Source organism: Loxodonta africana, chromosome 8 (genome assembly GCF_030014295.1).
Source record: "Loxodonta africana isolate mLoxAfr1 chromosome 8, mLoxAfr1.hap2, whole genome shotgun sequence".
NCBI classification, from domain to species: Eukaryota; Metazoa; Chordata; class Mammalia; order Proboscidea; family Elephantidae; genus Loxodonta; species Loxodonta africana.
In genome coordinates, this window is record NC_087349.1 from 45343265 (window position 1) to 45359764 (window position 16500).

A 16500-nucleotide genomic window follows, 5' to 3' on the forward strand; every position below is an offset into this window, starting at 1 on the left:
GGTGCGCACCAGGCCAGAGCGCCGGGGAGGCGTGCGCTTCGCGCCGCTCGAGGTGCAGGCGACCGAGAGCGAGAGGGCGGGGGCGGCGGGCGCGCGCGCGGGGGCGGTGCGCGGGGCGGGGGAGCGGTCGGGACACGTGTGGCGGCGGCGGGGGGGACTCGGCGCCCGGGGCTTTAAGAAGGTGTGGAGGGGGGCGGGCGCTTTCCCAGGCCTGGCCGAGGGGCGTCGCGCAGAGACGGCGGCGGCGCACGGAGGCGGCGGACGACGCGCTCTCGGCGCCCGCAGCTCCGGCCCCACGCTCTTGAGGCTCAAAGTAACTTTGGGAGCTGCTGTCGTCCGTGGAACTTCCCGGCGGGGCTCCAGCTGCCGAGCGCGCTCCGCTCCTGGCCGCTTCCTCCTTGCCTTCCTTCCGCGTGGCTGCTCTGTCCTGGCGTCTCCTCGCGGCTCCAAAACTGAATGAGCGAGCGGCGCGCGCGGCGCGTGGCGGCGGCGGCGGCATGGAGCGGAGTTGCTGGGCCCCGCGGACTTTCCTCCTGGCGCTGATGCTGGGGGCGACGCTGAGGGCGCGCGCGGCGGTGGGCTATTACCCTCGCTTTTCGCCCTTCTTTTTCCTGTGCACGCACCACGGGGAGCTGGAAGGGGATGGGGAGCAGGGCGAAGTGCTCATTTCCCTGCACATTGCAGGCAACCCCACCTACTACGTACCGGGACAAGAATACCATGGTAGGTACCACAGAATCTGCGTGCTCGCCCCCCGGCCCCTGCGCCCGACAGCGCAGCTTTTTATCTGCTTTCCTTCTTCCAAGGGACCATTTAAACAAGAACGTAACAACCCTTACCCCAACATTGCCCTCTGTCGAGCCAGAGAAAACAAAGTTAGTGAAGAATCAAGTCGCTAGTTGGGATTTATTACCACCCCCCACGCTCCCAACCTAGCACATCTCCTACTAATGAGCTGGTTCTTGTGCTAAACGCCTGATAATTCCTGGGGACAGGTATCTTTCCCCCTCACTCCTCATTCTTGCATTCTGGCAGGTTGAATGGATCCGCGCGCCTTGTTTCCTTAACCCCCTGACTTGGATTTCAGACCTTTGTCCTGCTCCCGGCTCCCGGGTGGCGTTGGGGCTGGCACTGGGCTTTGCGGACGGGCTGGTGACAGATTGACGCGCCACGGTCCGTGGCTGCTCTGCGCCGCCCGCCCGCCGCAAAGTTCCCGCTGCTTACCAGCCAGGAGTCCCTCTCATTTCATTCAGGGTCCAACAGCCCTCCTGAAATGCAGCGGCGGCGTACCGTTACCTGTGCTGTTTAAAGTGCTGTTTAAAATGTCAGCAGTGGACGCTTTTTTTTTATTCCTCTTTTACTTTTAACATGCTGCTTGTTTTTAGAATTATCTGTAGGATGTTTGTTAATGACTTTGTCTTTTATCAGCAGTGCTCTATTTCAAAGCGGGAACTGGAAAAAACTAAAAGCCTCTTATAATTTAAAGCCCCCTTTAAAAAAATCATTACGCAGTCTTTCATCAAAATTAAACATTATTGGAGGAGTAAAATTAAGTTCCAAGAAATATAGTTTTAAGTACATACATTTTTAAATATTTTCAGCTAATAAAGTATGTGGAAAAATTAAAAAAAATTGCCTATCTTTTTTTTTCTGCTAAGACTTCTGAATATTTTACTTCATGGTGCTTTCATAAGTCGTAACAGACACTGCAATTAGAATTTCAGGGCAAAATACTATACCCAAACAAATAGAAACTATTGAGTAGGAGCTACAGCAGCTACTGTCTGTAGCTCACGTTACAGCTTCAGGCTTCAGTAGCCCTACAGTTACTGATGTGGCAGGAGATAGTCCATGGTGCAGCTGGCAGTTTTTTAGATATGCATGTAAAAATTACAAGAATTATTAAGTTTCCTGTTTTTTTAAAAAATAAAAAGACCTTCATATTTGCGCTAACAGGATTGGTTTAAATAAATGCTTCCTAGATACCAAACCCAAACCAAACCCAGTGCGGTCCAGTCGATGCCGACTCATAGTGATGAGCTTCCTATATAGAGATTTTAAATAGTGCTTTTACAACTTTCTTGTGGCATGGTGGCAGCCTTGTCTGTAAAGCAGGAGTCTGATTTCCTGGAATTTCAGACTTTGGACAATTCATTTTCTGTACCTAGTCACTTCTTTAGTAAGATGCTCACTCCACTTCTTACCAAGAATAATTTGTGCTTTTCTGAGAATGTGAGAATCTTGAAGTGGAAGGACCAAGCCAATATGCTGGCAACTGAGACCTAAGCAAAGACTGATTGATTGAGCCTGTCACTTAGTGTGACCCTTAGCAAAGGTGCTTGCCTGTTATTAGCTTTAAGTGAGAGTGGTAGGTAAGTGAACCGTGGCTGGGTTAAAAGGTACGATTGTCAGGTTGTGATGGAAGACCGTGTGATGAAACAAAGCCTTTTTTTTTTTTTTTTTTCCTGCTTCCCACATCCTTTGTTAGGTGCGGGCATAGACAATTTAAAAACACTAACATGACCTAGCATTGCTTTTGCTATAAAGCTAGAAAATGTAAGTCAATCTAAGCACATCGTAATTGAATCCCTAAATCTGAAGAGGAATGGGTGATACAGAGAGAAGAATAAAGTGTGAAACTTCCAGTTAGATGTTGGGGGAAGAAGTCTGTTTCTACCTTTTTTCCTCCACCATAACGGTAGAGAAATTTTATTGTGTAAGCTATAAAATGTCATGTTCATATGAGTTTTGGGAATAGTTATTGGCAGACTTTAAATTACCATTACTTATTTTATCAAAAACATTAGGTTTTGGAACTGGCTGTAATTATAGGCCTTCAGTAAGAGTTTTCCCATAGTGTATTCTACAGGTAGAAGAAATGTTTATACATGAAATGATGCTTACATATGTCTCTTTTCCTTTTAGACTTTTGAAAATTGATTTTTAAAATTAATTATACAGCATCTGTAAGAATTGAATTGCTGATATGTCAACTTAACCAAATACACTTTTGTGGTTGATTCATTTTGATACATGATCAAAATGGGAGGTCATTCAGCCAGAAAGTCCACTTACACTAAGAAATTTGCAACATTTTAGTTTGAGACTTTATTTCTAATCTCCTAAATCTGTAAAAGGTAGCAGTTTCCTCAGGAAAAATAAATTTTATCTGTGATTTACTTTGAACTCAACATTTGGATGAATGGTGTTTGGGTGCAGAGCTGATGTTTGTCACTGTTTTACCTAAGAGACTGTACTGACACAGATGGGGTGTATACAGGACACCTAACACAGACCACAGATCAAACTATGCCAGCTGCCCTCTCAGACCTGGGCTGTGTAACAGAGCTGGGAATTTGAAATGGAGACGCAAATGCCAGTCTAGTCTGGCATAAAACTGGTTCAAAATTGTGGATCCCTGTGTCTCTCGTGGAAACCCTGGTGGCGTGGTGGTTAAGTGCTATGGCTGTTAACCAAAAGATCAGCAGTTCAGGTTCACCAGGAGCTCCTTGGAAACTCTATAGGGCAGTTGTACTCTGTCCAATTTCGCTATGAGTCAAAATTGACTCGACGGCAATGGGTTTGGTTTTTTTGGGGGGGGGTGTTATCTGTCTACTGAAAATATTTTCAACAGAAAAGAATACATATAGTACTAAAGCATTTTCTTGTCTTACGTTTCTGAAGTTAAGTAGTAGTATTATCTTTGCGATATTGGCAAATCTGTAAACAGTGTGTGGTTATACATAATAGGTTCTGGTCTTTTAATTAAATGATGTGACTAATTACCTCTTCTCATCTTCTTGTAAACCTTGTTGTCTACTATTTTCTTGCCATAGCACCATCAGTCACAATGAACTATGGTATCTTTCTGTGAGCACATCACAGTGTCAAAGCACAGTAAAAAGAGGTTTCATACATGTCGTGTTGAATTAGAAAGGTCTTAGCACCCGAAAAAAAAATTCTCTTTAGAGCTTTCTTTTTTTGCACAAAGCCCAAGATATGCTCAGTTTCTCCAACAGGATTTCCAGGCCCCAAACCTGGAATTTTTTTGTAGAAAGTTTCTAATGGTGGAAAATTAAACAGGAAGTGGGAACCTCTATGGCTAGTCATGGAGCCGTTTTTCTTTCTCAGCCACACCTGGTGATTCACTACTCTTTCTCCTAGGGACCTGGGCAGTATTGTGGCACATGGGAAAGTTGAGTTGATGTCTGCACCTTTCCTCTCCCATGATAATCCCTCTTCGTCACCCCTGTCCCTCTGTGGAGTATCAGCCTAGCGTTTTTTTCCTTCCCCTGCCAATCACATTCGGTGATTTGTCACTATTAAATTCTCCCACAGAGTATTTTACATTTGAAGCCTTAATTACAACTGTGGAAAGATTTCCCCATTTTGTATTAAAAGGATTTCAGGTATCACTGAGCAGACAGATAATATATTTTGGGATAGAAATACTTTTAGATACGGCTGAAATCTTGTCAATTAAGGACTGGCCTGTTCACTCATTCACCACTGAAAGGAGAGTCCAGTCATTAGAAGAAACTATATATATGAAAGCCAATGATTTAGTAAATGATTCCATCCAAAGTACTCACAGCTTTAATAAGACAATTTATGTAAATTTCTAAATAGACTTGGATCCCTTATTAAAATGGCATGAAGTGGGTGAGGTGTTCTGACAGTAAGAAACATGTTTTAGAAAATATTGACTGAGAAAAAACAATTGTCTTAAGCAGAACTGAATTGGTGATATGGCATGATGCTTTAAAAACAGAATTTTATTGTGTTTTGTAAATCTAGTCTCACTGTTGGTTGTTCTTTCCTGTTACATTTCCATTCCATTATTTATTTAATCATATCGTGGCATGAGCAGGCAAACCGATTTCCTACTGCTAAAACTGAACATTAACCTAAAAAATGATATAATCAAGATAAAATATTTAGGGCAGTTCATTGTAACAATTGCCAGTATTACTGCTCTACATACATGTGTTCTGTAATCAACTGGCTGCTATTTTTGGAAACAGACTCTAGATTTAATTCCTGTCAAATGAATATTTTCATTTGAATTAAAGTAGTTTGCCATTGCCAAAGGAACTGTGTTATTGATCAGGTGTATGGCTACTCGTGCTTTATATGTCTCAGATTCTGGAATCAATGTATTCTAAACTCTCAGAGCCATTTGTCAAATGCAATTCAGAAGTGAACTGCAGCTGTGTTCTGCTTGTATTTGACTATGAAAATTGGGTATTTTAAAGCATTTTGTTCTACTTGTCACATATTTCATCTTACTCTCTACAATTTATTTCAAACATATTTTACTGATGTGGTTCAGATTGTTTCTTAAATCATATAAATGTTGCTTCATGTAATTCATATTCCCCGTATGAATTTCAGTTCCAACCATAAACTGAAAAAACCAGGTCTTTAGAATCAATTCAAAACCTCTTATTTAGGCAGAAATTCTTACTTCACTAACAGCACAACATTAATAGAAATTATTTAATTAGAATATTTCCCTCTAATTTTTATGAATACTTCAGGCTATTAATTTTCATTAAAATGGTAAAGAATAGAATAAAAAATACACCAAAAAAGAATAGAATCCAGAACCCATTTTACTACAGTAAATTTTTCTTTTCATTTTTAAGAAGTGAGAGAGAGGTATTTTAATAAGATTTTGAGGTCAGTACACTTCAGTTTTTTTTTTCTTCATAAATTAGATTTATTCAAAATAAAATATCTGAAATATATCTTTGATTTTTTTTTTCCATTTCTGGAATTAGTCAGCTTTATAGAATGAGCTGCAAACCTTACATCATCAGTCATTTAGGGTAGAGGTTGCATATTAAGTGAAAATATTTCTTCTAATAATTTCAGATGCTGCTTGGAAACTTATTTGTTATGTCTTTAATCTTCAAAATAGTTGCTGATGTGCTGACCCCTTTATTTCAAGTAGCCTTTATACTTGAAAAGCATAAATAAATTTAGTGATCAGTACTTTCTGAACATTTGAGTTTTAAAAGACTTGTAGATATTCTCACACAAAAATGTAAAGTTCTTTATGTCGTATAGAAATAGAAAAAATAAATAGCCCTATACTCAGAAAAAGAAGGAAGGGAGAGTACATTATTTTGCAATGGGCAGCTTCACTATGAATGAGGACAAATGGTTTAGGCCTAACCGAATAATGATATAACACGTGTATAAAAAGTGAAATTCAGTTATCTAAGTACTTTGGTTTCAAAAAACACTTGGATAATTAATCCACTCTGCCTCCTACCCTGCCAATTTTAGAGTCATCTATAAAATAACCAAACTGTATCATCAACTTTAAGCAAAGAGATTTTAAAATCACATTTTCAGAAATTAGAATTGAATTTTCGCATATGGAGATCCCATAATGACCATTCAAATGCAGGAATAGTGTAATTTTAGGAAGTATCCTTGGCTCTCAGGAAATTCCCCATGAGATGATATTGCTTTGGTGTCAGTTGTGTGGCTCAGAGAATAGTTTTCACCATGGTCTTCTACTATGCCCATCTCATTGAAGGCAGAGTATCTGGAGGGTTGAATGCTGTGCCTACAGGTTAACCAATTATTTCTGAAACGTGCTTCTCTAAAACTACTGGTGTGCACATTTTTTATTCCTTCTTTGTTCAGTTCCCTGCAGTACCCAATTATAGCAATTGATGGAAAGGATCAGTGTAATATACAAATGTTGATTTGTAGTATAAGGCAGCCCTAATCACTCAAAAGAACAAAGCTAAGGTAATTAAAAAAAAAAAAAAGGAATTAAACACCCTTTTAATACCACAGAGAGATAGTTATAGGGACTCTGAGGCTCTGAAGTAAACACCTAAAACTCAGGTTATCCTTTAATGCTGAATGCAATATTCAACTTTCCTTAGAAAAATAAATTTGTTTTGAAAATGAAATAAATTTATTGACTAAAGAGCTCTTTTAAACTGTAGGAGAGCTCATGAACATTTTTATATTGAGGCTTTTATATTGCTCTCTTAAAAGACCAGTTTTATCTGTGACATGAGATTTAAAAAAAACTTACGGGTTAGTTATTCTAGTAGAAAAGTGGTTTCCGCTTCCTCTCATGTCAAATCTCTCAAAAAGAACTTTATATACATTGGTCCCCACATACTAAGTGTCCTAGCGAGGGCATGATCATAGTTTATCAGTGTTACATTTACCTCAGGACTGTCTCCTTTCTTGCTCCGCTTCTCTCTCCTTCCATCTGTATCTTACCTGCCCTCTTCCTTACCCCCTCTTCATCCTCCTAAATGTTCTCTGTGTCTTTCCTCTTTTGCTCTTTCCACTCCGTACATCAGGTCTTTGATTTCCCTCTCCTTTTCCTTTCTCTTTTTTTCTTTCACATCTCTGTTCGTTTTCTCTTTCAGTTCTTTTTCCTTTTCTGTCTTCTCTTTAGGTTTCCTCTTGTCACTATCTCCACTCCCTTTTTTCTCCTCTGACTGACTATAACATGAAAATGTAGATACATTTATATGAACCATTATGTTCGCTGGCAATTTGCAATAATAGAAGTGGATGAGTAGGTTTCTCTCTTGCTCTCTTAGAAAAACAGTTTTATCTTTGATATTAGATTGCCCTTTTTAAAAACTGTAGGCTAGCTATTCCCAGAGAATAGCGGTTCCCCTCTCCTCTACTGTAAAATCTCTAAAGAGAACTTTCAAGCCGTTGTCGTTTACTTCTGAGTTAGCTGCTTCCTCCACTTCGATCAAAATGCAGAATTTAAAGTTTGTACACAAAAACACATACATGCAGCAGGTGGTGTAGAAATTAGAAAACTGCACCTTGTATTAGCTTGAATCTAAAAGGCAACTCAACTTGGAAATGCCTGGAATGCTTGAGTACGCAGGGTCCGTTCTAGTAACTTGATGAAGACCTGCCTCCATCAGCACCTTAGTCACCTCAGTCCATTTACTTGCTGGTCTCATAGCCAAAGCTGGTAACTGTATTTGCATAGCTGCCAAAATAGTGATGCCACCATTTTAGGTAGTTGGAACTCGACAGACAGGCCTAAAAGGGGGCAGCATGGGATAAGGCAAAGAAACCTAGATTGGAAGTCAAGAAGGAACTTACTGATTAAAGAACTCTTATAGAAGGAGGTGTGTTGCTTTCGGGTAAATCTCATAGTCACTTGAACAAAATCTGTTTTTATTGTTTTGTACTAAGTAAACTCTAATGTCTGTTCCAGGTCAAAAATTCAAAGATTTCATGGCTGAGAGCTCAGAATTAATACCCTAACAAGAGAAGTCCAGAGAGGTGTAATGATGCAGTGGAAAGAATTCAAGCTTTGGCAGCAGAGACCCATATGTATATCCTTGCTCTGCCACTTTTTAGTTGCAGGCCTTCAGCAATTTATCTATCCTCTTCAAGCCTCAGTTTCCTCATTTCTAACATAGAAATAATATCCATATTTCAGGGTTGCAGTTATTAAAGAAGGTAATGTAAATAGGGTCGCTATGAGTCCGAATTGACTCGAAGGCACTGGGTTTGGTTTTTGGTTTTGGTTTAATGTAAATAAATCATTTCATGCACGGTGAAAAAGAACAAAACAAAACGCAAACCTGTTGCCATCAAGTCGATTCTGACTCATAGCAACCCTATAGGACAGAGAAAAACTGGCCCATAGAGTTTTCAAGGAGTGGCTGGTGGATTCAAACTGTCGATCTTTGGTTAGCAACCATAGCTCTTAACCACTGTGCCATTGTCTTAGTCATCTAGTGCTGCCATAACAGAAATACCACAAGTGTATGGCTTTAACAAAGAGAAATTTATTTTCTCACAGTCTAGTAGGTTACAAGTCCAAATTCAGGGTGTCGGCTCCAGGGGAAGGCTTTCTCTCTCTGTTGGCTCTGGAAGAAGGTCCTTGTCCTCAATTTTCCCTTGGTCGAGGAGCTTCTCAGATGCAGGGACCCTGTGTCCAAAGGATGCGCTCTGCTCCTGCTGCTGCTTTACTGGAGGTATGAGGTCCCCAACTCTTTGCTTGCTTCCCTTTTATCTCTTGAGAGATAAAAGGTGGTGCAGGTCACATTCCAGGGAAACTCTCTTCACCTTGCATCAGGGAGGTGACCTGAGTAAGGGTGGTATTACAGTCCCACCCTAATCCTCTTAACATAAAATTACAATCACAAAATGGAGGACAACCACACATGGCCTAACCAAGTTGATACACAGATTTTTGGGGGGACATAATTCAATCCATGACAGCCATGAAGACTCCATGCACAGTAGGTGCTTACTAAATAGCAGTTGTTATCACCTAGTACAATCTCCCAACTTTAGATAAGGATATTTGAAGCATCGTGTGTACAGATAAAGGCTATTCACCCATGCCTTTTCATTTCGTGTCTTTTTAATATCTGGTGAATTTCAAGAGAAATCCCAAATTGAATATATTGAGGCCCCCCGCAAAAAATTGAGGAGGGTCATAAAAATAGAAAAAATATCAGCTCATCATCAAATATGCATGATCAGATAGCGCTCAGCAGCCAAAATAAATATATGGCTTCCCTAGAATTATGATAGAGTTCACCAAGCCTTATGGGCTGGCTGACTGAGGAAACTTAAATCCACAAGTGCTTAGGTGGTAAACTGGAAACCTAGTTAATTTACGTTAAAAAAATGTGTTTGTCAGAACAAAGGTATTGACTGGCCAGTGCATTCTCTGTCCACTGTAGTAAAGTTTGTCTTTATAGCCAAATGACTATTAGTAGGTTTTTTGGGAGCATGGAGTTAGATGAACTTTAGGTAGATTCCAGAATCTATGAAAGCTTCTCCATCCAACTCATGTTAGCTGCTCTGGTTGGCGTCTCCTTCTCTAGACAGGACTGGAGGGAGATTGCCCTGTTTCTAGACTCCATAATGCCTTATTTTGTGTCATACATTGCTTGTTGCCTACCCAGTCATCCCTAGGACTCCCTTTATTACTAACTAGCTGATTTTGTTCACAACTGTGTCCGATTAAAAATACTCACCTCTCTCACAGTTAGGGGTGACCATGTAATTACTGAGATGAACTGCAGGTTTACTGGGTAGGGTCTTTGGGAAAGTTACTGATAAATTGATGAGGCTGATTAAAATAAATAAAAAAAAAAAAGACTCAGCAGATACTTGTTTTTTTATCCTACCCTTGCCCATTTCTTCCAATCAGGAGGTGGTACAGCCATCTTGATACCTTGAGGATAATGGCCACATGTTAAGGATGGTGGGTCAAGAGTTTAGAAGCAGCCTGGGTCTTTATTTATGCCCTTGAGTAGCAATACCAGCCTTTGGATATCTTTTCTGGACTTGGAAATATTATCCTTGATAAGTCAGGTTTCTGTTACTTGCAGCTGAATGTGATCTGTATTAATAGACTCAGCCTTGCTCCAGAATCCATACCTGGTTAACATTCTTTTTAGATCATCACAATCCTTGTACCAAATTCTAAATTACTTTTGGTTACCTTTATGGGAGCTAGGATGTTTCCTAGCTCTTGTCACCTAAGAGGCGTTTTTGACGACGCATTTTCAAAACATTTCTCAAGGTGTGCTGCTTCTGCAGGTGACGAAGAGTGCGTTTTATGTTAACTTTTCTATCAAAAAGAAAGAAAGATGTGGAAGTCTGCTTCCACAGAGATTTACGGCCTTGGAAACCCTATGGGGTCACTGTGAGTTAGAATTGACTTAATGGCAATGGGTTTGTTTTTTTGGTGTTTTCTAGCAATGCTTTGGGGATATAATCAGTGCCTGACCTCCGATTTCTGGGATTTCTCATATACTAATAATTTATATTAGTTAGTTTCCTTCACTGAACTTTATTTCCTGACAGTCCCGTTTCTCTAAAATGCAGTGTCATCATGTGTAAATCCTGTTGACTTTTAAAATACCTAGATGTATTACATGGTTGTGAATGTGAGCTCTGCCCCAACAGTAACCTTGTTTGTTATGCCTGGCTCAGCCGCCAGGACCCAATCCAGGATCACCATTTCTCTTGCTTGCTACGTATTGACGGAGGAAACAGACATCAGTCTTACCTTCAGGAACATGTAATCTTTCAGCTTAGGCCACCTTTGTTATGAATGTTGAAATATCCCATGATCATAGTTCCAGTTCTTTTCACACTTCCTTTCCTTGCATAAACACTTCCTGCATTCTCATCCTGCAGACATTGTTACATGCCCAGTGTTCACGGTGGAGGAATATAAAGGAAATTAGTTGGTTTTAGGTTTTTTTCTTTTTTAGAAAAAGTGGATTCACATTCGCATTCCAAGCACCTGAACTATCCAAAACAAAGGCAATTGAAGGACTTAAGACTAAATTAATAATAACAACAATAACAATAGCAAACCCTTATGTGGTGCATAATATGTGCTAGAGGCAGACCTAAATGCTTCACATATATTAACTCATGTAATTCTCACAGTAACCCCATGAAGTAGGTACTTTTATCCCCCTTACATGTGCGGAAACTGAATCACATAGAGCAAGTGTTTTGCCCAAGATCACAAACCTAATAGTGTGGGGGTACTCAGTCTTACTTCAGAATCCATGCTTTTCACCAGTATGTATTTATTTTTAGAAATGAAGATTATCTCAGGAAAGAAAACAATAATGAGTTATGAAGATAGTAAAGAGGTATTTCAAAAAAGAGGAAATAAGGAAAAGTAAGAGCTAATTTTGGCATGTAACGTAAAGATTGCAAAATCAACCAGTTAGCTGATATCCATGCCAAACAAGGCCAGGGTTACAAAGTCGTCAATGCTCTTTAGCTAGATATTGTCTTCCAGATAAAGCACAAAGCAAAGGTATCAGCTAGTACACTGTTGGCCTAAAAGGGTTAACATGCCTTCTAAGTATAATGACAAAAATATTTTTTAAAATTTGTAAATCTTTTTCAGATTTACTTTTAACACTTTGATGAATGTAATTTTTAAAGCAAACAGGAAATTTGTTCTCTGACTCACTAACAGAATTTAAGTAGGGCCTGAATACAAAAAGCGAATTATAAATACAGGCAGAGAGAGACATTTTAAAAGATTTTTGTTGAAGTTCACCTATTCGTAATATGTTTCATTCTTTAGGAAGCTCCTTGAAGGGCTGTCAGCCTGCCTGTACAGCTTGTAAGACTGAGTGATGTGGTTCACAATGAAAGGCCATGGGTGGTAACCAAGGGCTCCCGCAGTGTCTCATCTGCTCACCACTCAGAGGACTGCTCGCATAGTGATACTGAAACCAGTGACGTAGCATTTGCTTTGCACTTGCCTTTGTGGAGTTATTTTTCATACCTGGATCAGATTTTCAAAAATCACTTTCCGTTGAGCCCATTTGAATGAGAAAAAAAGAGCAACTGGTAGGCATCCATTCCTGCCTGTGCCCCTATCTAATTCACCTCCTGCCGGGGAGGACAGAGCTCAGCTCAGGGCTTCACAGCAACCAGGCGAGGAGTGAAGACATGGGAGGAGCGGCAAGGCTGTCATCGGCTAGGGTCCAGAAGCAGGGTCTGTCCTTGCCTCATACTGTTTCCTTAGTAATACATATGTTTTCTAATTTGTCGTGGCATAGTTTATCCCAGGGTTTGCCATCTGATCTTAACTGAGATCCACTGACCCCTGAAGCTGAATTGGAAGGTGGGGGCCAGTTTCAGGGTGAGAGCTTCCTGGACTGAAGGCACCAAGCTTGTCAGAGGGCCTGAAGGCAGACCCATACTTTCACCAGATGACAAAAATTTGTCTCACAGGAGTTTTAGCAAATCAAAGGACAATACCAAAACCAAACCTGTTGCTGTTGGGTCGATTCCAACATAGCGACAATGTAGGACAGAGCAGAACTGTCTCATAGGGTTTCCAAGGAGTGGCTGGTGGATTTGAACTGCTGACCTTCTGGTTAGCAGCCAAGCTCTTAACGAGGGCTCCCAGGGCTCCCAAAGGACAATAGCCTTTATAAAAAAATTCTCGAACATATTAATACATATTTATTCCCTCAGGCATGACGAACTAGATTGTTTTGACAGTCTTTTCCCTTTAACATTTGTTTATGAGCAGTGTAAAGTTGTAGCTCTAATGGACAAATCCCTATGCCTTGAGGTTTAGGTAAGAAGCCATAGTACTACTTACCTGGTGATCTGACCTGAGGGAGATATTCAAACTTTTCAAACATTTCTCTCAAATATAAATGATCTGTGCCAGCCTTTTAATGGAAACTATGAGGCAGACCTTTCAATTCCAAATAAATTGTGAGATATTTTAAACTTACAGAAAACTACAATGAATGAAAATTCAAAATTGGTATCACTAATGACCACCCAAGGGATAGACATCTGTATTCACTGAAATAAGATGCAAATGCTCTAGAGATCAAACTCTTGACACTTGTTGAAATAATGTTCATTGACTTGACCTCTATTGTCAGATGACTTTTACTCTTCTCAACAAGTTTGTCCTCAGCTATACCAGTCATTTTACACTAGTTAGCGAACAGTGGGAAACTCTGCAAACCAGCATAATTGGAAATCTGTAACTAGGGGCCATACTATAGAAACATCTATTAAAAAAAAAAATGTCCATTACTTTGATTAGTTAAAGATAAATATTTCTGGTGAATAAAAAGGTTTCTGTTTAGAAATTTCTGAAAGTGAGAGAGACATTTACAATCAGAATATTATCAAATAAAAGAGCTTCTTAAGCTTTTATTTTGCCAGTATGCTAATGGCCTCTAAAACTTGGAAAATTGACCCAATGTGAAGATTTATGAGTTTTATTAGCTATCACAGAGTTGTGCAGTTATGTACAGATACACTTAAACACATGGGAGAGTTGCAGGTATATCAGGGTATTCTGATTGCCAGCAACAGAAACCAGCTAAAAGGAATTTATTAATAGGAGATGGGTTAGCTCATAGATTTGAAGGAAAATCCAAACATTAACCTTAGAAATGATGATAGTCTATCAATCAGGAAAGAGTGATTAACTGCTGAAGTAATCTTGGTGGTAGGGACTAGTGGACAGGCTCTTCTGGTTCCACAGTTGGGATGAGTCCTCTCCAACTCCTTTTTTGTGCCAGTGAATTCAAGATTCACATTCCTCCAATGGACCACAATCTCCTGGGACATGGCCATCCTACCAAGATGGATGTTGGAGTGGGAGGAGTATCTCTTCAAAGGAAAATTGAGGTGCTATTGCCCCAAAGAAGGGGGAATGGGTGTTGGGTGGGCAAACACAACAGGTGACCACTATAGTATTTAGTGTATATGTTTAAGGGGGTGGGAGGAAAGAGTGAAATGACCTCTGGGGTAAACCAAACAAAAAAAACAAACCGGTTATTGTGGAGTCATCTCCGACTCCTTGCAATACCATGGGAGTAAGAGTAGAGCTGTGCTCCATAGGGTTTTCAATGGCTAATTTTTCATAAATAGATCACCAGGCCTTTCTTTTGAGGTAACTCTAGGTGGACTTGAACCTCCAACCTTTCAGTTGGCAGCAGAGCTCTTTAACCTTTTGTACCACCCAGGGACTCCACCTTTAGGATACCAACCCAAAACCCACTGCCATTGAGTCAATTCCGACTCATAGCAACCCTGTATAGCAAGGTGCTATTTACTACGCAGGCCACATGGAGAAGCATTGTTCTCTGGGGCACTATACTCTGTCCTAGAGGGTTGGTATGAGTCAGAATCGACTTGATGGTACACAACAACAATAGTATCCTTCATCAGATGAGAGTTTTTTACTGATTTTTTTGGAGGAGAGAGCAGAGTAATTCTCTTATCACATGTACATCTAACCTAAAAGTGATTTACCATGTTTTTGTAGTTTTGTGAAAGCGTCTAATTCTCTTCTGAAAGCCGCCCAGTGCAGTACAGATTGCCCTGTACAGGAAACCCAGATTCTCTGGGACTGTGCTTTTTCCTCTTCACACCCCAGGAGTCTTAGACTTGATGACTTGCAAGGGGCATCAAAGGTAAGTTAGTGAGTACATTCACTATAGAAAACCCTATGCTCACCGGGAAGATGTCTCAGTGCTTCTCTTCTTATTAGTTTTCAGCAGCGTCTGATTCAGTTGGTCACTCCCTTCTCCTAGATATACTTGCATGATTTGGCTTCTGGAATTTTACTGTCTCCTGGTTTTCTTCGTAACTCTTTGGCTGCCCCTTCTCAGTTTCCTTTTCTGTTTCCTTCTCTCCTCCCATACTCTGTGGGGTACCCAGGGCTTTGCCCTTTTTCCTTTCTCTTTTTCATCTGTCCCCCGCCCCCGCCAGGGATGTCAGCTAGAAAATTCCGATGATTTAAGTGCCGTCTACATGCTGGTGACTCCCCATGACTTCTTCTACCCTGCTGCACCCCACTAGTTGCTCCTAGGTCTCCCCATCTCAGCTAATGCCAACTCACTCCTTACAGTGGTTATAGCCTAAAACCTTTCTCTAATGTCCTGCATCTGATCCACCCCAGGTTCTGCTGGCTTTATGTTACAACATACCTAGGATCTGCTGTTACCTCCACCACCTCTGACCTTGATATTACAGCAGTTTCCCTGCCTCAGTGCTTGCTCGTCTTCATTCTAGTCTTAAAACAGCAGCCTGAGGGAGCCGGGTAAAACCAACACCATGTCACTCCTCTGCCTCATATCCAGGTGACCATATATCCCACCAGTTTGCCTGGAACAGCCCTGGTCTGCACCTGTTTTCCCAGTGTCACGTTTGGTTTGGCATTTGTCCTAACAAAAACTTCCAAATTTGGATGATGAATTATATGGTTATCCTAAAACATACCCTTTTTTGGCTTCCCATCTCTCCGCGTGGCGTATAAGACCGTACAGGACCTAGCTTCTTTGTTACTTTTCTGACCACATAATCTTACTTCTTACCTCTTGCTCCCTCCCTGATGGCCTCTTTTTTGCTTTTTAAGCACACTAGGGCCTCAGGCCCGCCTCAGAGTCTTTGCACTTGCTGTTCTCCTGTTTAGCATGCTCTTCCCTAGAGAGCATTGCTCGCTCTCTCCCTGATTCAGGTCAGTACTCAGATGTCACCTTCTCAGTGAGCCCTCCTCTGACCACACTGTTTACAACTGTGACTCCCCTCCTCCCCAGTACTCTGTACCTCCTTGCATATTTTATTGTTTTTTCATAGCTGTTAACATATCTATGTATTTTACCTGTTCACTTTATATCTCCCTTCAGTAGAATGCCTATTATTGCCATGAAGACAGGGATTTTTGGCTATTTTGTTTGCTCCTGGCACATAGTAGGTGCTTAAACATTTTTGCTTAATGAACCAATGAACAAAAATAGCATTTAGGATTTCCCTGTCTAATCTCAGTTAAAAAATTACAATTGTTGTCTGAAAGTGGTAATTCCAAAACAAAGTGATCAAAAGGATCATTTATAATGATGGATTTGTGAGTGCAAATTTTAAATTTTGGCCTTTTAAATCTGATAACTGTGTTAAAAAAAAAAAAAACAAACCTGAAGGCCATGTTTCTACTTTCCCACC

General features: G+C 40.6%; 1 protein-coding gene across 1 annotated transcript in view; it reads left to right on the forward strand.

Moving 5' to 3' along the window:
• The first annotated feature begins 497 nt into the window (after positions 1-497).
• The window catches only part of RELN (reelin), a 525949-nt gene continuing 509946 nt past the window's right edge, over positions 498-16500 (forward strand). The window contains exon 1 of the mRNA XM_064289885.1: positions 498-723. Within this exon, the coding sequence (XP_064145955.1) occupies positions 498-723 (226 nt within the window). The remainder of the gene's footprint in view (positions 724-16500) is intronic.